Source organism: Volvox carteri (assembly GCF_000143455.1).
Source record: "Volvox carteri f. nagariensis unplaced genomic scaffold VOLCAscaffold_39, whole genome shotgun sequence".
Taxonomy (NCBI): Eukaryota; Viridiplantae; Chlorophyta; class Chlorophyceae; order Chlamydomonadales; family Volvocaceae; genus Volvox; species Volvox carteri.
This window is the reverse complement of record NW_003307582.1, coordinates 657,814-677,837: the sequence shown is the minus strand read 5'-3', so window position 1 is coordinate 677,837 and position 20,024 is coordinate 657,814. Positions and strand designations below refer to the sequence as shown.

The 20,024-nt window shown below is 59.8% G+C and overlaps 3 protein-coding genes across 3 annotated transcripts; 1 reads left to right on the top strand and 2 right to left on the bottom strand.

The window, feature by feature from the left end:
• Nucleotides 1–183: 183 nt before the first annotated feature.
• Nucleotides 184–12,746, bottom strand: VOLCADRAFT_94742 (uncharacterized protein; the record flags this gene model as incomplete). The annotated part of the gene is made up of 21 exons (XM_002953867.1): nucleotides 184–701; nucleotides 947–1,322; nucleotides 1,621–2,201; nucleotides 2,271–2,406; nucleotides 2,717–2,989; nucleotides 3,936–4,577; nucleotides 4,943–5,046; nucleotides 5,601–6,047; nucleotides 6,286–6,385; nucleotides 6,479–6,572; nucleotides 7,110–7,377; nucleotides 7,495–7,696; nucleotides 7,757–7,774; nucleotides 8,305–8,400; nucleotides 8,593–8,796; nucleotides 9,212–9,619; nucleotides 9,856–10,096; nucleotides 10,384–10,547; nucleotides 10,762–10,917; nucleotides 11,342–11,578; nucleotides 12,657–12,746. The coding sequence occupies 21 exons, from the start codon at nucleotides 12,744–12,746 to the stop codon at nucleotides 184–186; spliced, it is 5,355 nt and encodes a 1,784-aa protein (XP_002953913.1).
• A 168-nt stretch (nucleotides 12,747–12,914) lies between these two features.
• Nucleotides 12,915–15,812, top strand: VOLCADRAFT_76054 (uncharacterized protein). The gene is made up of 6 exons (XM_002953952.1): nucleotides 12,915–13,113; nucleotides 13,219–13,307; nucleotides 14,012–14,162; nucleotides 14,509–14,600; nucleotides 14,909–15,033; nucleotides 15,282–15,812. The coding sequence occupies exons 1-6, from the start codon at nucleotides 12,994–12,996 to the stop codon at nucleotides 15,467–15,469; spliced, it is 765 nt and encodes a 254-aa protein (XP_002953998.1). The 5' UTR covers nucleotides 12,915–12,993; the 3' UTR covers nucleotides 15,470–15,812.
• A 3,377-nt stretch (nucleotides 15,813–19,189) lies between these two features.
• On the bottom strand, nucleotides 19,190–19,381 carry VOLCADRAFT_38577 (uncharacterized protein; the record flags this gene model as incomplete). The annotated part of the gene is made up of 1 exon (XM_002953866.1): nucleotides 19,190–19,381. A coding segment is annotated over one exon (192 nt), but the record flags the coding sequence as incomplete, so codon positions are not given.
• Between the last annotated feature and the right edge of the window lie 643 nt (nucleotides 19,382–20,024).

Below are 20,024 nucleotides of genomic sequence, written 5' to 3'. Positions count from 1 at the left end.
TCATTGCGGATGCGACGCCATCTTGAACGGTGAAAGGTGATTTTTAACTATTTCAAAAATGGAGATATCGTAAGGTTTTTATAATACACAGTCTCACCAAAATACCAGCCATGCGACTTTTCCCCCCACGCATCCCGCGCCGCCTCTTTCCGACTCCTTTCCCTCATGCGACACTATCGAGCTTCAGAACACGCTTCCCTCGCTGCCGACTCCCTTAAGGCTGCCCTCATCATCGCCGCCATGGTGATGCTGCACGACACCGAAGCCACCGCCGCCGCGGCCGTCGTTCTCGCTACCTTCAACGTGCCGAATAACGACTCCCGAAGGCAGAGAATGATCATCTCCTTCATCTCCTTCACCGCCCGCATCCGCCTCCCCCTCCGAAACCAGATCCAAAAGGTCCAGGTCACTGGGGTCGCCCACCACACGGCCGTCATCCGCCACTGCCAGCTGTGGAACCACTGTCGTACCCCCGGGCCCCCGCCGCCGCATCGAGGCCCCGCCAACACCACCACCGCCGCCGCCGCCGCTATATACGCCTGTAGTGGTGGTTGCGTCGGCCGCGATGGCAGCCCCCGGTCCACCGTCAACGGCTCGACTGGTGTTTCTGCGGAAGGAGGCAGCGACGGGAATGCGTGACGGCGATGGCGCCTCCGGTGCTTCCCAGCCCCGTCCCAGCGCCTCCGACGCGTCCGACCAGCCTGCAAGCAGTCCAGTGGCGGGATAGGACGACAGGACGAGTCCTGAAGAGAGTGGGAAGGGAAAGAAAGGTGGCGGCGGCGGCAGGCAGCGAGACGGGAGCAGGGGGGCGCGGACGGCACCAGCTGCAACTGGGAGAGAGGGGTCATCCTGCTTCCTAGCCTAACATTATATATGTATAGATATATATACATATATACAGCTCGACATGTCGCCTTCCTCACCGCCGTGCTTTCCTCCTACACACCTTCCACGCTCGGCGCGCCGTCATTCAAATCCTCGTCGTCCGACGTCACCACCAAATTGCCGTACCGCCCTGTTCCGTCGCCGCCCGCCGCTGCCCCCGCCGCTGCCACTACTGCCACCGTCGCCGCAGCATCATGACCGCCGGTGTCTCCATTCGCCCTGTCGGCAACGTCACCGCAGCCTTGCAGTAGTGCGGAAGCCTCACCCGCCTCCCCAGGTGGGAGCCGCCGCCGTCGGCTGATACTGCCGCCGCGCGGGTACCTGGCCGCTCCGCTCACGTTCCTCGACAGCGCCGCCACCTCTTCAGGATCCAATATGAGATCCAGATCGTCTTGTTCAACCGCTGCCTGTCGTACCCTGCTGTACAGCCTCCGAGCCTGCGACATGCGATGCATTAGCGAGAGGAGAAGTTGAGAAATCGGGAGAGGATGGGGGAAGGGGGAAGAGTTGGCGGCTGTGAGAATCAGGCAGGGCTGTATGGCAGAGCCGTTAGGGATGGAGAGCGGTGACGGTTGGGCCGGGACCGGTGGGGTACAACGGCCCGGTGGGGTGAGGCGGGGCGGGGTGTGCAGGCACTAGTGAGAGCTCCGGGCATGCGCTGGCCGGAGAATGGAGCCCAAGAGTGTATCCTCGCGTCTTCGCCACAGTAAAGGGTGGCCGCAACCTTGGCCTTACCTGCATGCCCTTCCAGGCCGCCTGGATGCGAGCCGCCGCCAGTTCGTGCCGTACATCGTAAGACATACCCGGCGCTGCCGTTGCACTGGACCGAGGTGGGTCCCACAGGGCGTCGGCGGCAGCGTCGGCGGCAGTAGCATGGCTCCGGGCCGCTATGAGGCGCCCATCCGGCGCGGCTGCTGCCACGGGCGTAGCCACGGAGACCGCGGCATCACCCGCCGGCGGCACCTGCTGATCCTGCCGCTGCTGACGCTTAACCGCCGACAGATGCTTTCGTACCAGGTAGCCGCGGTGAGCGGCCTGGATCCGAATTGCGGCGCGCTCGTGTTCACTGCCGTACGGTCCATATTGCGATGTCGCTGCTGCGGCTGTCCGGAGCCCGTGCGCCATGGTGTGGCGAGACGGCGGCGGCGGCGGCGGTGTCGGCTCCGGAACCGATGCTGGTGCCGCAACGCCGGCAGCTTTGAGTCGGCGACGGGCACGGTGGCCCCGGAACGCCGCCTGAATTCGAGTCGCCGCGGAATCCGGGTCCAGCCCCGAACCTGGTTTCGGAGCTGGCTGATGATCCTGATGCTGTGTCGCTGGCAGTGTCGAGGCGGGCCGCAACGCCCCATTTATGGTGTTGTTAGGTGTGACGGAGGCAGTCGCACCTGCATTGGCCTGCTTGTCGAGTGCGGTAACGGTGGTGGCGGCGGCGGCGGCTGTGCCACCGCCGGTCCCGTCTTTGTGCGGCAGTCCGGAGCGCATGGCGGCCAAGTAGGCCTGCACCACCTGGTGCTGCGAGGGCTGCACAAGAGGGAGGCCGTGCCGGCGGAAAAGATGTAGGGGTAACAAGGTGTACTTTTGGGTGGATTGGTTGGGGGATTGGGGGTTGAGGTATGCAAAAGCAATTCACCAACTGCCGACGTCCGATTCACCGGGTGCCGTCATTGTGGTGTGCGCGGGGAGTTGGTGGGGAGGAAGAGAGCCGAGGTAGGCGATACGAGAAGGCGTTAGCACGCATGCTGCGGGGAGGATGTAAACACACAGCTGCCCCCAAAAGCGCCCCACGCCTGCTTTCCCTTCCGCCTCTTTTCACCCCCGACGAGTACCTCACCTCCTCCTCCTCCCCCTCTCTCCCGTCCTCATCCCCGCTGCTTTCCCCGAACCGCTCCCGGTACAGCTGCCGCAGCGTCTTGGGTCCGGCACCGCCGCCCAGGCCGGGCTTGTCCGCTGCCTTGGCGGCGCCGCGCCGCAGCCCGCCGACACCGACACCGCCGCCGCCGCGTCTCGCCTTCCTCCCCGCCTTCTCCCCCACGGCTTCCTCTACCTTGGCCGCCGTGTCACTGTACCGGTTCAGCAAGCCCACCAGCTTCGACAGCCGGGTCGCCTGATGTGAAAGGACCAGGATGAGGATGAGGATGTGGATGTGGATGTGTTACATGCAAGGGACCCAACAGCGACAGCAACAGCGGCAACAGCAACAGCAAGGGTGTCAGGGGCCGCTGACCGGCACCTCAAGTAAACACACATGGGTGGCTTGGGGAGTGTTGTGCACCTTCCAGCCGAACCTTCAAAACTAAGTTCCATTGTAAGCTCCTGCCTACATTCACTCGTAGATTCATTCGTCCAGTCCTTAGTGCAACACCGGTAATAGCCCGTTTGCTTAGAGTGACCAAACACGATAACTGCAGAGCAGAGCAACAATTCAATGATCATGGGGAAGTAGGGACTCCCAAGCTGGATGAGACACCCGATGGAGGCAGGGAGGGAACAGGGGAGGGGGGGAAGGATGGGCAGGGAGCGGGAGAAGGAGAGAAGAGGAGGCGGGAGAGGGAAAGAGGGAGAGGGAGGCCCCCGTTCAGCTGCTGTTCAGCAGTTGCGCGTAGATAGCACATACCTCTTCACGGTCCTTGGTGGACCGAACGGCCGCTTGAAGCACCTCAGCGGCAGTGCGGCCGGCGGCGTCCCTGACCCGCGGGTCGGCCCCGTAGCGCAACAACACCCGCAGCAGCGGCCGGGACTGTGCCTCTGCTGCGAGATGAAGCGGGGTCATCCCCCTTCCTCCTCCTACTCCTCCTCCTTCGGTGGGTGTTGTACGGCGGCCCTCCGGTGCGTTGACGTCGGCACCAGCACGTAGCAGCTGCTCCACGACCCATGCCAATGCCCTGAGATGGGAACGCATGAAGTAAACAGGTAAAGTATAAACGCAAAATTACCACACAGGGTGAACAGAGAACACAAAATACGAAACTTATCAGACGAGGCCATCAGTGCAGTGCACATAACGCCCACAACAGTGCTCTTGCTTCCGGGACCCCCAGTCCTCCCCCCACTCGTCCCCCGCCTTCCCACACGGAATGCTGCTTGGGCCTCGACACAGCCAGCTTGGTGTGGTTGATGCGGTTGGCCTCGTGCAGCCGCGTCGTCGCCGCGGCCTCCGCCAGGACGATATGCAGCGGCCGACGGCCCATGTCGTCGGCGGCGTTGGGGTCGGCGCCCTCCCTCAGGAGCACCGTCACACAACACCCCTCCATGCCAGGCCCGTGCAAGTGCGGACGAGAGCAGGCCACGTGTAGTGCCGTACGACCACGTGCGTCACGTGCATCGACGTGCAGGCCGCGGCTGCGCCCGGCGCTGCTGGCGACGGCATCCTCCGCCGCCGCTGTTGCTGCTGCTGCTGCTGCACGGGCGACCCCTCGACGACTGGCGCCTTTGTCGTCGTCGTCGTCGTCGTTCTCACCATCTTCCTGGTACGGCGGCAGGTGCTCCCGCGAAAGCGACAGCAACAGCTGGAGCAGCTCCCTGAGGCTGGTGGTGCCGGCGCCGGCGGCAGCGGCAGCGGTTATGCCACCGTGACGGTTGGCAGTTGGTAACGGTTGTTGCCTCACCCGGCAGGGGCTCCGGTGCCCAGAGGGGCTTCGAGTCCTCCTTGGCGGCGATTGCTGATGCTCTCGACAGACGTTGTAAATGATGGCCTGTTCGCCAGAGAAGGGGAAGAACGGAGGGCAAAGGTCTGGAAGGGGAGGTTGGAGGAGGAGAGCGACGGTGTTTTGCAGCCAGAAGGCCGTTCGCCGTCCCCAGCATTGCAGCCAGTCAGCGGACACGACACATTCTTCCCAAGTACACGACACCTCCTGTCTTCTCTACCACGCCTCGTGCAGGAGCTGCTACCCTCCCCTGCACCCCCTACACGAGCACACTTCGTGCACTACCCCTTCCCGCCGTTTCCTCCTCGCGGCTCGGATGATTGATTAAGGCACGCACCCACACCCACACCCACACCCGGAAACCTCCCGCCTTCACTCACTACACCCACATACCTACATACCTACACACGCACCTTATGCAGCAATGTCTCCCCGGTGTTGGCCTCCCGCACATCCACACGGGCCCCCGCGGAGAGGAGTACCTCGCAACGCAAGTCGCCCTCGGGAAGCCAGCAGCCTGGGAGGGCCGGAGACAGGGCCCCGCCAACAACCGCACCGGAACCACAAGCAGCAGGTCCAGCCGGGGTAGCAGCAGCGGGGGCCCAGCATTGAGGCGGTAAAGGGCCCAAGGAAAGGCGGGGGGGAAACAGGGGAGGGAACCGGGGTGGGACGCGGCGCGTAGGAACACACAGCGAGGGGAGGCAATAACGACCAGAGCATTGGGGAGGAAGGGCCAGCGGGTGGGTTGGGGTTTGGGGAGAGAGGGAGAGATGCTGCACACGCGCACGCACCCCGCACGCGCGCGCGGTATGCTTACACGTCCGCGTTGTCGCGAGTCAACCGTACACGTGCTGCAACCTTAGAACACGGAGCACTGCTCACAAGAACACCTTGTTAAACATTGTCAGCAACAATGTTGAATGATTGGTGTACGATATGACAAGACCACTCATAATTCGATACATGCACACGCCGCGTCTACCAGGGTATGGTAGGCACGCAGCCAGTCAACCGTATATCACCCCGGCATGCCCCCCACCTGGACCCCTCCTGCACCGGCCCCTTCCCCACCCGCCGCGAAGACGCGCATCAGGGGGGTGACCCCCCAGCAGTCCGCCGCATTCGGGTCGGCACCCGCACTCAACAACAGCTCCAACACCGCCACTGCACTGCGTCCCTGACGACACTGAGCAGCGCGGTGGAGGGGGGTCTCCCCCGCCCGGTTACGGCAGTTGACCAAAGCCATAGCAGCAGCAGCAGTAGCAGCAGCCGACTCCACAGCTTTCTTCGCCGCGTCCTCCCTGGTCTTGATCAGCAGCTCCGCCACCCGCAGCGCGTCCCCCCGCCCAGCAGCCCAATGGAGCTCGCTGCTGCCGCGGGGCCCCTCCGACGACACTGCCCCCGCCAGGCGCTCCGCATCCGCCTTGGAGTAGGCGTTATTACAACCCATGGGTCGCGATTTCGAGGGCGGCACCTCGTACGGTGGCGGAAACACCGTTTCGAAAGGCGGCCGCCGGCCTGCGCTGCAGACACGGCACATCCTCATCGCCCGGGGCGCCGGCAATGGGGGAGGGTAAGACTTTATTATATACTATCATATGTTAGATAATGCTGATCTAGCTGGCGAATGGGCGAATAGGGAGGAGGTATGGGTCCGACATCCAGGAGTCGAGTCCAACTGGGGACCCAGATCACCCAGAAAGCCTTTCCCCCCACCCTATTACGTTGCCCACCCCGTCATCAGCCACCCACGCACCCGTGTACACCAGCTCCCCGTTCTGGAACTGGTAGTTATGCTGCCGCTGCCGCTGCTGCTGCTGCTGCTGCCGACTGCCGCGGGAGTGTGGACGGTGTTTCTGCCCGGATGAGGGCGAGGTAGGAGGACAGCGGGAGAGCGGTGGAGAGCGAGTTGCAGCGGCGCCAGGGGAGGTGCTGCGCGGCCGCCTAACGCCACCGTTGCCGCCACCGTTGCTGCCTGCGCCTGCGCCTCGCCCTCCCGGCGGTATCCATCGGCCGTCCAGATAGCTTAGCACCTCACGTACACTGTGTGCGTGTTTGTGCGTTTGTGCGTTTGTGTGTATGTGTGTGTGCATGTGTGTATGTGTGTGTGCATGTTGAGGGGGGGAATGGGCAGCGGGTTGTAGCTTCCGTTAGGGGCCGTTGCAGGTGCAGTCGTGGTAGCGGGGGCCTTTCCTTCAATGGTTCGAGCAAGGGGGACATAGGGGGGGATGGGTGAAAGCGAGAGGGGGGTCTATTCATTGCGCTGCCACGGCAGAGGAGGACCTCGCGGGGCCCCGAACTTGCCAATATGAAATCCTCCTCTTGAATCCCTTGTTGGTTGGGCTCCCCGGCTCCTTCGTATCATGCACCACCTCAACCCGAAGGTGTACATAGTTACAGGTCAGGAGGACATAGACATAGAACCCCCCCATATGTCACTGCTAGTGTCGACTTGTCAACACCCCTACACTTCCTGCCACCACTACACCCCGCCCAAATGGCAATGCTCTTAACATCCCCCATACTCTTCTCATCCCGCCACACTCATACAGTCATACACACACATACATACACACACACCTGCGCTGCAGCTCCGGATCACCCCACTGCCCCTCCAGCTCAGTCCCCACTCGCACCATGCCGTGGGCACGAGTGGCGCTCGTAGACCGACCCACCCACGGCACCTTCGGAACCGCGAGCCACACGCCAGCCGCCGCCTCCGGCCCCTGCTTCGCCGCCGCCGCAGCTGTCACCGCCGCCGCTGCCGCCCTGGCGGCGATGGCCCGCCGCAGGTCGCTGTCGGCGCCGATGCCGCGCACACGCGCCTCTGGCGGCGCCAGCCGCTGCCCTCGACGCGGCGTTGTCGTCACAGCCGCCGCCGTCATGGCCTGGGCTGCCACCGGCTCCTGCGGCGGCAGCCCTACTACTGGCTGCTGCTGCTGCTGCTGCTGCTGCTGCTGCCAACCGCTGTCGCTTCTATGTCCGCTGTCGGCCAGGGAATAGGAACCGATGCCTATATTCGCAAACTGGACAATGCGGGCCGGAGGGACCCCGGGAGGTGCGGGTGATGGCAGTGGAGGCGCGCTGAAGGGCCGATCCCGACCTCCCACTGGGGTGTCAGGACCGGCAGGAGGGGGAGGAGGGAGTGGGGCCGGGCTGGGGAGGAGCTGGGCGGGGGAGTGGGAGGCGGGAGAGGGACCCGGGGAGGAGCCATCTGCGAATCTCACTAAGGTCTGGCGCGGGTGCTGGGTGGCGGGAGGGGAGGAGGAGGCGGGGCGCGGCCGGGCGGGAGGGGAGGAGGCAGCCTGTGGACAGCAGCAGGAGAAGGGGGTGCACTGCGGTCGATGACAATGCTGCCGCTGCCATTGCCATTTTGGTCGGGGCATTACAACCATTACCGTTACCATGGCCAGCAATAGTAGTGTAATAGTTGCTACTGCCGCCGGCTTGCGGGGTGAGTCGAGGCGAGAGGGCGCGACTTGGAGGCCACCATAGCGGGAAACGCTGCTTGTCCCGGCGGGAAACAAGCAAGCAAGAGTTTCAGTTTGCAAGCCATTATAGTACAACTAAGGCGCAAAAAAATGCCATCTAATATCTCAGTTTAGTTTCTAAAGTTTCTCAAATAAGTTTAAAAGTTTAGATTTCGATGACTTCCAACCCTAATTATAGAACATCCAGAAGCCGCTTCCCCGCTGCATCCATTGCGGATATCTCCACCCCGAGGCCCCCAACCCACCGCACGCCCACCATCTCCACCACCACCACCTCCACCTACCCGCACCACCAGCCGCGGTGCCTTGGGTGTCGCCACACTGCGTGCCGCCACGAGGTCGGCAGTCACCGGGAGGCCCATCTGGCGCCGCAGCTCGATCTGTGTGAGGAGCCGGAGGGGCGCCGGAAGCCGAATGTCATGAACAGGTGTGTGGAGTCTGTCTGTCTGTCTGTCTGTCTGTCTGTCTGTCTGTCTCTCTCTCTCTCTCTCTCTCTCCCTCTCTCTCTCTCACACACACACATTCTCACACATACACACCCGTAGCTCCTCTCCCCCACCCGTCATGCACACCTCATGCACCGCTGCCCTGTGGTTGGTCAACAGGGAAGTCGGTGGGTAAAATGGCAGCGCCGACTCCACCTGGGAGGCGGCCGCTGCTGCCGCAGCTTTTGCCATCGCTGACGGCGGGATGCCGTACATGTGCCGTACGGCATCTTGTGCCAGCTTACTCTTTAGGGTGTGATGCACGGGTGTGGAGGACCCACGGGCCAGCACCTGCGCGTCCAAAGGTGTAGGGGAGTCCAGGGTTTACAGCAAGAAGGCGCCGTACCGTACGGGCATGCCAAGGCAGCGCTTGCCTTTCCGGACCTTCCGGCACCCACTACCATCCAGGACACGACCACTACGCCATCCAGGTGCCATTTGCACACCCGGGATCGAGCCTTACCGACTGCAAACTGGCGCGTCGCATCTCGCGCTGTCGGCTAATTACGCAGTAACAACTTTTAGAGAATATCGTATTATTATTATTATTTATTTAATAATGATCATTACATTTTTAATTATTTTTTAATATTTATTATTATTACTATTGTTATTATTATTATTACTATTGAACGCTCGGGGAATGAAGACGTGCATCGCTCTACCCCCCCCCCCATTAGCTTCCCACCACCTGCGCACCACCCACCAGTGCGACGGCCTCCTTGTCGGCGGTCCGCCAGGGGTCGGGTCCCGGGAGAGGGGGGTGCGCCGCGTGGGACCCGGGATGACGGATCCCACCGCCGGGAGCTAGCCCGACCAGCCGCTGCAACACACCACCCGCAGGGCGGCGGCGGCGGCCGCGGCGGCTACTACAGCCGCCACCGCCGGCATCACGCCCACCGCAATTGTCGTTGTCGCTGCTGCCATCGCCGTCGGCATCGTCGTACACCCAAGGGTCCTCGCCCTCAGCTTCCCGTCTGTCCGCCTCCGCCAGCAAGGCGCGCGCCTCTGCGCTGAGGCCCGGACGCCACACAGAGCTCATCCCGCCGCCGCCAGCCTCGGGCCCCGCTACCGCTACTGCTGCCGCACGTCGCAACGCCTGCTGCAGCGGCACCTGCGGAACCGTTTCGGAGCGATAGGATCGTGTACAGAATAATACAAAATCGCGCTTCGGATCTAAGACCCTGCATGTGGGGCTATGTGACCTCCTTAGGGCGGCTCCTCCTTCTCCGCCTCCTCCTCCTCACCTTCCCTTTCCCCCTCCGTCGGCACAACACCCCCAGAATACTTGTTAACAGACCAAGCATGTATGGCCATGCAGGAGCTTATGTACGATGTACCATGCCGTACCTTGGCGAGCTCGTCCACGGCCTCGCGCTGCCCCGACGACGCCATCTCCTCCCGCAGCCGCCGCCCCTGCGCCTCCACAACGGAAAGACGCTCCTGGGGAAGCATTGGCGGCGGCGGCGGCAGCGCCGCCGCCGGCGAAGTCGCAGCTACCGTCGCCGCCGCCGCCGCCGCGGCAGCTTGGCGGGCCTGGTCGTACCGGGACAGGCCGCCCAGGCCCTCCAGCCTGAGGACCTTTAATCGCCTGCCCCGAAGGAGGTCGCATAGACATACACACATACGTACATACACACGGGGGAGGGCGCTTCGGCGGCCGTTCCCCTTAGGGTACGCTTAGCTGCCCCTCGCTAGTCGGGCCCGGATCGATACGCAATACATACATACATACATACATACATACATACATACATACATACATACATACATACATACATACATACATACATACATACATACATACATACAGTCAACCCACCTGGCGACGTCGTCATGTGCCGCAACCAGCTGTGCCATTCGCCGAAGCGCGCCCACCGCTTCGGCAGGACCGCGGGCCACATATCCCCCACCCGTTCCTCCTCCAGCACCAATATGGGAACCAGCACCAGCATCAGCAGCACCAGTACCAGCAGCGCCAGCAGTACCTCTACCAGCCCACCGACCGCCGTCACCGCCGCCGCCAGCTCCACTGCGCTGATCTGTCGGTGGCGATGAATCATCCGACGACCTCGGAAAGGTCTTGCGGTCCGCTGGAGCCGCTGCTGGAGCCGCTGCTGCTGCTGCTGCTGTCGCTGCCGCTGTCGCTGCCGCTGTCGCTGCCGCTGCACGCAGCGCGCCCCTTAGGATCTGTTCCCGACCCGATAGCGTCACACCGTGCGGACCCCTCCGCACATCATCGGTGGTGGCGCTTACGGCGCTCGCTGTCCGCCGGCGTGGCAGCGGGCGGCTCCAGGCAGCGGCGCCACCCCCTAAGGGCCCCAGCGGCTGCTCCAACAGCTCCCGCGGCGGCGGCAGCACGACATCGCCGTACAGGATGCGGTCCTGGAGCGTGCGCAGCTGCTCAACAGCCTGTTGTGGAAGACCGATGCGGCCGCGTGCGTGCGTGGGAGTGGGTGGGGGACCGGGGTTTGGGTGCGGGGTGGGTGGGGAAGGTGAGCCACAAGAGTGAACCATTCCCCGGGTCGAAGTCGAAGTCGAAGTCCGTGTCAGGGTGGAACCGACGCAAACCAACCCTGCTAAGTGTACATACATACAGACGAAAACGGCATAGTGGCGTTGCAGCCTTACAAGGACAGACACACACACCATTTTTTAATGAAACTTTAATCTGGAGCTATTATTTTGCACCTCATTAGCGATCTCTTCCTTGCACCATTTCTTTGCCTCAATATTTAAGTTCTCTTCATTCCTTCAAACCCAAGCACCTGCCCCTCGCGCCATTACCCGCCTCGCGCAGGGCCTTCCGTCGCTTCAGGTCCATGAGGCCGAGCACCTGACGGAGCTCAGACGCCACATCGCCACTGCCCCCGCCGCCGCCGCCACCGCCGCCGCCGCTGCCGTACATCAGCAGTAGGTACCCGTCGATGGCGTTCTCCTGGAGCCTCTCCGCCAGGTTGACACCGAGGTCGGCGCCGCCTCGTTCCCGCGGCTGCCTAGCCCAGTGCGCCACCTCGGCGGGTGACCAGGTCTCTGGGGGGCGCCGCAGCACCTCCACCCACTCATGGTCATCCTGTTGGGCGGAGGGAGGAAGATGTGCGGATGCCCGGGTGCGGATGCGGGCGGTGGTGGTGGTGGTGGTGGTCTTTGTGTCATAAGTCGGGTAGTCGGGAGGTGTAAATAGATACAGGAATGGCACAGGAGGCACAAATGGTTTCGAAAGTGATCACAGCAAGGCGGTTACAGCGTAGGCAGAAATGGGTCAGGGGTGGGAAGGGGATGTTGGGTGGGACCGGGCGGTTGGGAAATTGGGATGGTGAGGTCTTGGAGGGGAAGGGATGCCGCGGGTGGACGAACGATGAACTCAGCTGGTTGCTATTTTGCGGTTGGCGATTGCAGTCGCAGTTGGCGGTATGTATGTCGTTAGAAAGGGGATATTCCAGCGGAGCGGACAGGGTCAACAGAGTGGCCGTTGGCGCGGGTGAGGCCCAGGGCCCGATGACCGTAACTGTATGTGGGATGATAACCCGCATGGGTTTTGCGGCAACGGACATTGAGTACCGTACCGTACGTGTGGGTTGGTGTTGGCATGCGGTGAGAGCGTGAACACGGAGGACGAGGTAACAGGGCCTTGGTGGACGGGCGGGGAAATGCGAGAGGGGCTTGAGCCAAATCGTGAGAGGAGATGCGGAATATTGGTTGGGAGGCCAGGGTATTATTGTCTTTGTGGGCCATGTACGTGCCAGGCCGTGACGTGGGTTGGGGAGTTGGGCGGGGGAAATGGCGGAGAGAAAAGAACAGGGTCTGACAAGTTTGCGCTTGTGGGCATAACATTTGTGCATCATGAAGACCCCTTTTATCAAAGCCAGGAATGTGTTGCCACGCTTGTGAAGGGTTGTCAGGCATAGAGGTTTTTCATCTTGCGCTGACGGGCAAGCCGACCTTGTAAGTGACGCACCCGTCCAGCGGCAGCTGGGTCGCTGATAACCCTTTTCCTGGCCGTGTGGTCCAACCCTAAGCCACTCACGCATCGAATCGCACGCTACCGAGCTTGCTTGGGTTTATTTTGATGTAAGTGGATCTGTACCATGTGGCTAGGCGGGAGATAATGTTTCAGGCTCCAAGCCTAATCGCCGAATGCTTATCCGCACCTTGGGGGACGGGTTCGCCGTTGCTCGACTCCACTCAAATTTGACCTCATACTCTGGTGCTACCGTACGACGGCTTACATTGAACTCCATCTGGCGCTGCCAAAGCTATGGGCTTTTTAGTTCGTCGACCGTTGACAGATAACACTCTAGTTGACCATCACAACATACTACAAGACAAGACACGCATGATTTCCCCTCTTTTCAGTTGATAGAACTCTCCATTCAGACACGTAAATCCATGCATTCGTTGACGTGGAGTGAAACTCTCGCTGTTTCAGTTTCGGAGCGCTCCTGCAAGTGATTCTATTGGCGAAGCAATTTCAAGAAGCAAGTTCATATGCTTTCGGGCGCAAGGTCTAAAGACTGTACCCACAGGGTTGCAACATCCACAACCACAAACGGCCTTCAACTCCTGAATTTTGGCTTTAGCCTCTCAAGGCGCATGCATCAAATGCTGGTGAGCTACTTTAATTAGACTAAATTACAGCGACTCCTTGGAGCCTGGACAGGAGCTGCGTGCACGATTTGCTCACGATGTGCTTTCGTGCGGCCCTCTGCGCAGGGCGCCCGGAGCTCCATGCGACCCCTATTCGGTCAACGTAGCGCTGCTAGGGCCGTGCATACAAATGCTGGCCCGGGAGCTGACTTCCGGTGGGTCTAGAAAGCTCCACCACACGTCAGGCACGGCGAGTCAGGTCGCCACATCCCCTCGCAGGACTCCCTTCATGTTAGCAACGCCTTACACCGCCGCTTGAACATTCTACTGTGCAATAACGCACGCGATCTCCAACTCCCAGGCGCCTTTGCTGCGAACTTTCCTCCATGACCCTTCCTGTCCTTGTCGCGAGTCTGCTTCCCCATGCATCCCCATGCCCCGCCCAACTGCCGGCGGCACCACACCTGCTGCCCCTGCCATTGCCCCTGCCGCTGTCTCTGCACCCATACCACGCCCACTTCCGCTTCTCCCAGGGGATTTCGGCTCGGCTCTGGATATGCGCTGTGCTATCTTGTCGCGTTGCTGGTCCTGCTAGCCGTGTAAGTGGGGCCTCCCTCCCCCACCGTTCCCCACCTTTCCCTCTTTCCCACGGCGTGATACGTTTGCCCCCCTTCCCTACTGGACAACACGGCACATGCAGAGACGGGGACCCATGCAGGTCCGCCTGCTAAACCTTCGCAGCTCTCTTCCCTCCGAAACGCCGCATTCCACAATCACCAGAAGAAAACCGCCGTGGTCTTGCGCATCGCACTACCATTACCACCAAGATCCATTCCATTCAACCCCCCTCCATATTGCCGCCACCTCAATGCGACTCAACCGCCCGCGGCTGAACGTCATGCCCAAAAATCCTAAGCAGGCCCCTGGCTCGTCGCACGCTGCTGGGCGCGGGTGTTGCCACCACACTGGTTTCGGTGCCAATGGGACCCTCCGCCGCGGAGAGCTCCGGAGGACCCGGCAGCGCCCCAGCGGGAGGCGTGGCTGTCGACATTGAGCATCGGCAAGGCGAGGTGTGTGCATGTGCTTGTAGTGAGTGGCACACGTGCGACGAGTGGGTGGGTTTTGGGAAGTGCAAAGCGGGCGATGGGGGGTTCAGGAGCGGAGTCTCAGGTTTTTGTCAGGGCTGTCGGTCGGAGTCTTATTGGGCGCGACCTGCCTCGCCTCTCTTGCCTGCCTGTATTGTCCTCTACACAAAACCTTGAAGCCGCCCTGACTTTTTTTCTATGTAAAAAACCACCGCCACCATCAGAACCATCCATCCTTTTCGTTTTACCTAGAAAGCAGAAACACCCTTCATCTCTGCACCCCGTCTCCCGCACCCGCTCTCCCTCCCCGCGATTGCTGCTGGAATGGCAGGTTCGTTTGAGCGAAGAAGAGTGGCGAACCCGCCTGAGTCCTGAGCAGTACCGGGTGTTGCGGCAAGAGGCAACGGAGCGAAGATGGACCAGGTACAAGTGTACGACAGAGGGTGTACGGCATAGACGATGCTTCAAAAACGCCTTGACTTACCCATTTTGGCACGTGCCACCTTACCTCTGTTGATGATGGTGATGAGCTGGCCTGGCCCTGGTAAAGGTCGACGTTAAAAGACGCGTTGACGTGTTGGTTATCTTTGCTCGTTGGTTCGCGAAATGGACTGCCTTTGGTTGGTCATTCATAAGGGATAGCCCAAGAAGCCATTCACTCAGCCCAACATGCAACCGCATACGACCATACACAGGCCCAACCCTGCATGCAATCCCCTTTCCTTCTGCAGTCCGTTCAACTATGAGAAACGACCAGGTGTGTTCAAGTGCGCCGGCTGCGGTGCTCTGCTGTTTAACGCAAGTGCCAAGTTCGAGTCAGGGACCGGTTGGCCGTCATTCTTCCAGCCCTTACCAGGTACGGCACTGTGCCCCGCCGTACGCCGTTGTGCCCGCGGGCGGTAGGCCCGGCGCAAAGATGCGCCTCGGAGATATCTTTTCAGAAATTTGACCCGATATTGGACTTCAACTGCGGCCGCGAGAACATCAGGCCTTTGCTGTGCTGCTTAATCAATCCTGTAATCCGTCCTGGAGCTGTAGTAACGTAATTTTTACGTTCACTCCCCACCACCATTGTAACCCCCTCTACCATTATAAACCGCGTAGGAGCTGTCACAGAGGTGCCCGATTACTCCATCATATTTGCGCCTCGAACGGAGGTCCGCTGCCGCCGCTGCCAGGGCCATCTGGGTCATGTCTTTAACGACGGTCCCGCGCCCACGGGGCTGCGATACTGCATGAACGGCCTGGCGCTGCAGTTCGAGCCCAGTGACGAGGCGCGAAAGGAGGCGTGATGATGCGATAGGAGTGGTGTAGTGGAGTGACGGGTGTTTGGAGCGCATGCAGAGTTGGAGCGAGAGCTTGATAGGGAGCATAACTGTATCTGGTGCTGGGGCCGGAGATTGGAGGGTGGCATGTAGCTTGTGGTCGTGATTAATAATTCATGGTTCTGGTTAGTGGTTGGTAAGCGGGAGGGAGAGAAAGAGAGATTAAATGAGTCGCAGTTGGCTGCACAGTCTCAGACCGGCATCAAGGTGCAGAGAGGCGTAGGGACAGGACGCAGAGGGGAAGAGGACAGAGCTGGCTGACACCGTGCACGTACAGTATTGAAGCTGTACGGGTTCGATACTGTACGTTATTATCATAATAAGACGTGTCACTCACAGGTCGATGCAGGATTTGCTGATCCACCACATTGCGTCGGTAGGTTGGGCCGTTTAGGGAAGGGTGTTGGCAGCGAAGATAGATACTGGGGGGATTTCTGCTTCACTGATGGACTCCGTTGCCGTGCATGTCGGCGACGATAGCGGCCCTAGCAGCTCGGACAGCTGCAACAACACGCGGTGATTTACGGCCCTCTTTGCTTGGCGAGACTTTAGTAGCTGTAATACTAGCGGTAGCAGCAGCAGAAGCTGCACCACCACGCATCGGCGGCAGCAGCGACCGGCAGAACGGGCTTCGTATTGCATGAAGATTAAAGCAGTCAACTTTCCCCGGCTCGCCCGGCGTCGGCCGACATTTCACGTCAAACAACCCCGCGACTAGATATGCATGCACATGATTACGACAATCATGCTGCCATTTACTATTGCACAAACAGGAAATGGTTCTCTAATCACGCCTGGTGTTCCGAACGAACAACCGAACGAACAACCGGCCAAACTGGTTCAGAACACGGGAGGAGAACGGCGGAACAAAGCACCCTTCTTATGCGATAATATTGATGCTGGTGCTATACGAGGGAACCGAAGTCGACGAATAGAAACGAGAGCAGAGCAAAGCAACAGAGGTAAGGAAAGTGGTACCCAATATGATACCCCCCAGTACCCCCAGTGTGGGAAACCTCCACAACATCTGGTGCAACACCCGCAGCTGTATGTGGCCTTCCAACGTAGACTCTTCCTCCCTTTCCCGTACTTCCCTAAAACCTTCCACGATGCGCCCTTTCCAGTTTCAATACCCCAACTGAGACAGCGCACCACCCTCTTCCCCTGCTTCGCCTCCTTCCGCTCAGCTGCTTCGTCCTCCGCAAACCCACACACGCCACTCCCGCCTAGCCTTTTACCGTCTGCCTGCTTCTCTGCCCACATACTCGCCATTGCCGGGCCTAGCTGCAGCTGGCCAGGCAGCTAAAATGCACAAACATCTTACCTTACTCCTCAAAGCCATCCCTACCCTCAAACCACGCCTCCGCGCGACATCTGAGCAGGAGTCCTCCTAGCCATGGATGCTGGCAGTGCGGGTAATTACCTTTCTGACACATATACTTACATACGTACACACACCATGCACACAAGAAGAAAGCTAACCTGCCGACAGCGGGATGGATAGTCCGGACCTCCACAGTCCATCCATTCACCAAGATGGAATACACTGCCCAGGTAATGCCGGAGTGGACTTCCATGCGGCTCTGTTAACCCCTGCCCAAACAATGCAAGGTCTCCGCCACCCCATATTCCCCATCAGTCAGACCCTCCACACGCCGACACGTGTCGAGGGCAGTCTTATTGGCAACCCGTGGAGACCAACCGCAAGCAAGTACATACCTACATACATACGTACAAGTACGCATGTTACTGAATTGTTCCGCGGGGCGATCTCGCTGCCGCAGTCAAGTGAAGGAAAGCAGGACAAGTGAGAAGGAAGATGCGACCGCAAGGCGGGCAAGGCAAGTTTTCCCGAACGACCAAAATCCGCAAATGGTTCCCCATACGCGACATGGCGCACTTGCCACATTACCAACAAGGCTCATCACGCATCACGACCACCACAACTGCAACAGGACTATCGCCACTGCACACCACGGCCATCCCCCATTTCCCTTTCCCCTCCTCTTCCCCCCTCCCCACACACACACATCACCAACGTCACCGCCACAAGTCCCCGATATGGGTTTTTTGAGTATCTTAGCTATCATCCCCTGGACGACGCGTTCCCGTTAGCAGTTATTTGGTTCCCCCGTTATTTGATTCCCAGGAGTTTTCGTAAGCGGTTGACTGAATTATAGTCAAGGACAAAAAATAAATGTTACCTAGTAAATGAAATGCGATGTATTCGTGTTTGCCTGTTTGGAATACCGCCATCTAAATGTATATCTTACCTTCAAGAAGGTAACGCCTGCACTAATCATCATGAAATTTGGAATCTAAAAAACTCCAGACAGAAAATTCTAGTAGCCCTCCCACCCGCCCAAGCATCGCATGCCTGCAGCCAAGCCATCACTAGCCGTACGTTCTCACTCCAAGGCCTTGGCTAATATTGCCCCCAGCCTGGCCTTTAATGGACCGCTAGTGTGAAACCTTTCAACCAGCCGACCCATCAACCCCAACAGGTTCACAGCGACCACCTGGAGGGCAAAAAACTGGGAACACATACATCTATACACACTTACAAACACAGTACGACCTAACACATTTCTGAATAGATTTTCTAGCATCTACACAACGCAAACACGCCGAGCACCTCCTCAAACACATCCCAACACACATCCGTGATCCACATACTTCTCGTCATAAACCTGCCTGTCATACACACACACACACATACTCACACAAAAACACACAAAAAAAAGAACACAAACACGCGCGCGCGCATCCGTTCCATTTCAACATCGTTCGCAAACTGCAAAGTTCCACCAGACGGCTTCCCACCATCCGTCAGAGCACCAGGTCCCAGACCACCACCATCCGTCAAACTACACCACGTTCAAAAACGCATCTTCAAACAGGTGGGATTCCCTACTGCCGCCCTACGCGCGCAGGCCAACCAAGTCGAGTCGAGTCAAGTCCATTCAGTACTAAAGCCCCATTCAGCGCCAAAAGGGTATTATTCAGGATTTTTTTCCAGATCCAGCGGTGTTGGAACCGGTGATACCATCGGATACCAAACAAAGCGAAACCGCTCCGAAATCAGGGGGGGAACTTCCAGTCGCTGGCAACACCATAAGCGACGAAAAATCCATGTCTACCTGCCCGGTGCCTTCCGGGTGCACACCTTCGCACACCACATCCCTTCCTATTCGATCCACATATTCGCTGCATATATCCGCTCTCCTGCGAATTATACATTTATGGCCTATCCTCCTCGGTAGTCCCATTGCCCCAACAACGTTGTACGCGGCCCCGCGCCGGTGGGTGGAAAGCACACATAGCGGGGCACACGACCCGCAATTGCAGCGCACTGCCAGAGAGGATTCGGGCATCCATCTAAATTATGTCCCCACCGCCGACGCCATGACCATCGCCATCACATCCAGGCCCCTTCCCCTCCGACGCCTCCTCCTCCAGCTCTCCCTCCCTAACCGCCACCTCGCTGCCGCCTGCCGTCGCGCCAACATCGCCGTCCCCAGACCCCTGAGGCAGGGCCCCCACCGCCCCCACCGGCGTCGATGACGACGTTACCGAATCATGCAGTACCCTGAAGCCGTCGTACATCCCTGCCGTCTCCGCCGCCGCAATCTTGCCGTCCAGCCGCGCCGTCAACTTTAGAAGTGCAGAACGGATACCCTTGAAGCCGGGACGCGCCTTGGGCTCGAAGCGTAGGCATGCCTGCCCCACCTTGACCAGGCTCTTGCTCACCCACGCCGGCCACTCCAACTTAAGGTTGCCCGTCTTGACGCCCAGAAGCACCTGCCCCGCCTGCAGACCGGCGTAGGGCCGCTCTCCGGTGCACATCTGCCATAAGAGCACCCCGAACGAGTATACGTCCTGCGAAAAGAACGGAAGAGGGGGAAGCGGAGGAGGTGGCGGATGTAAGGAGGTGTGGCCGACCGCGGTGCAACGAGCAGGCGAGAGAAGCTGCCCGGCGACTGGCGAGCGGACAAGTCGAACGGCACCAAATGACAAGCCAGCTCGGAAATTGATTGGAATGTTTAGCAGCAAGAGACTAATAATGAAGCAGGCTAACGGTGCTGGCGCTTCGTCCTGAGGGAGAGGGAAAAAAGGCGAGAAAAAAGAGACAAAAGACGCTGGCCTGGGCTCTCGGGCAATAAGGTGGCGGCAGGAGGGGGTGGAGGAGGCGTAAGGCCAGCCCATGACACAGATCAACATGAGCACTCGTACCCATCCTCGCGTCCGCAGCATCAGTTGCACCGGATAGCCACCACCCGGAGGTTGTTGGGGGTAGTTGGGGGTCGATCAGCTAGATTGCGAAACGAGTCCTAGCCGCCGAGTCCAAAGTCCAAAGAAGAAAGGCAAAACACGTCCCAAACACGTCCCACTCACCGAGGCCTTTCTGCACCGGCCCGCACACGACTCGGGCGCCATGTACACCAACGTGCCCCAATTCTCGTGGGAGATGGTCTGCTCCGAGGCCTCCAATGCCGTGGCGAGACCAAAGTCGGACACCTTG

Coding starts and splice junctions, on each gene's coding strand:
- VOLCADRAFT_76054 (XM_002953952.1), top strand. CDS start 12,994: ATGCTTTCGGGCGCAAGGTCTAAAGACTGTACCCACAGGGTTGCAACA. Junction 13,114..13,218: donor GGCGCATGCATCAAATGCTG/GTGAGCTACTTT, acceptor CCCTCTGCGCAG/GGCGCCCGGAGCTCCATGCG. Junction 13,308..14,011: donor GGCCCGGGAGCTGACTTCCG/GTGGGTCTAGAA, acceptor AATCCTAAGCAG/GCCCCTGGCTCGTCGCACGC.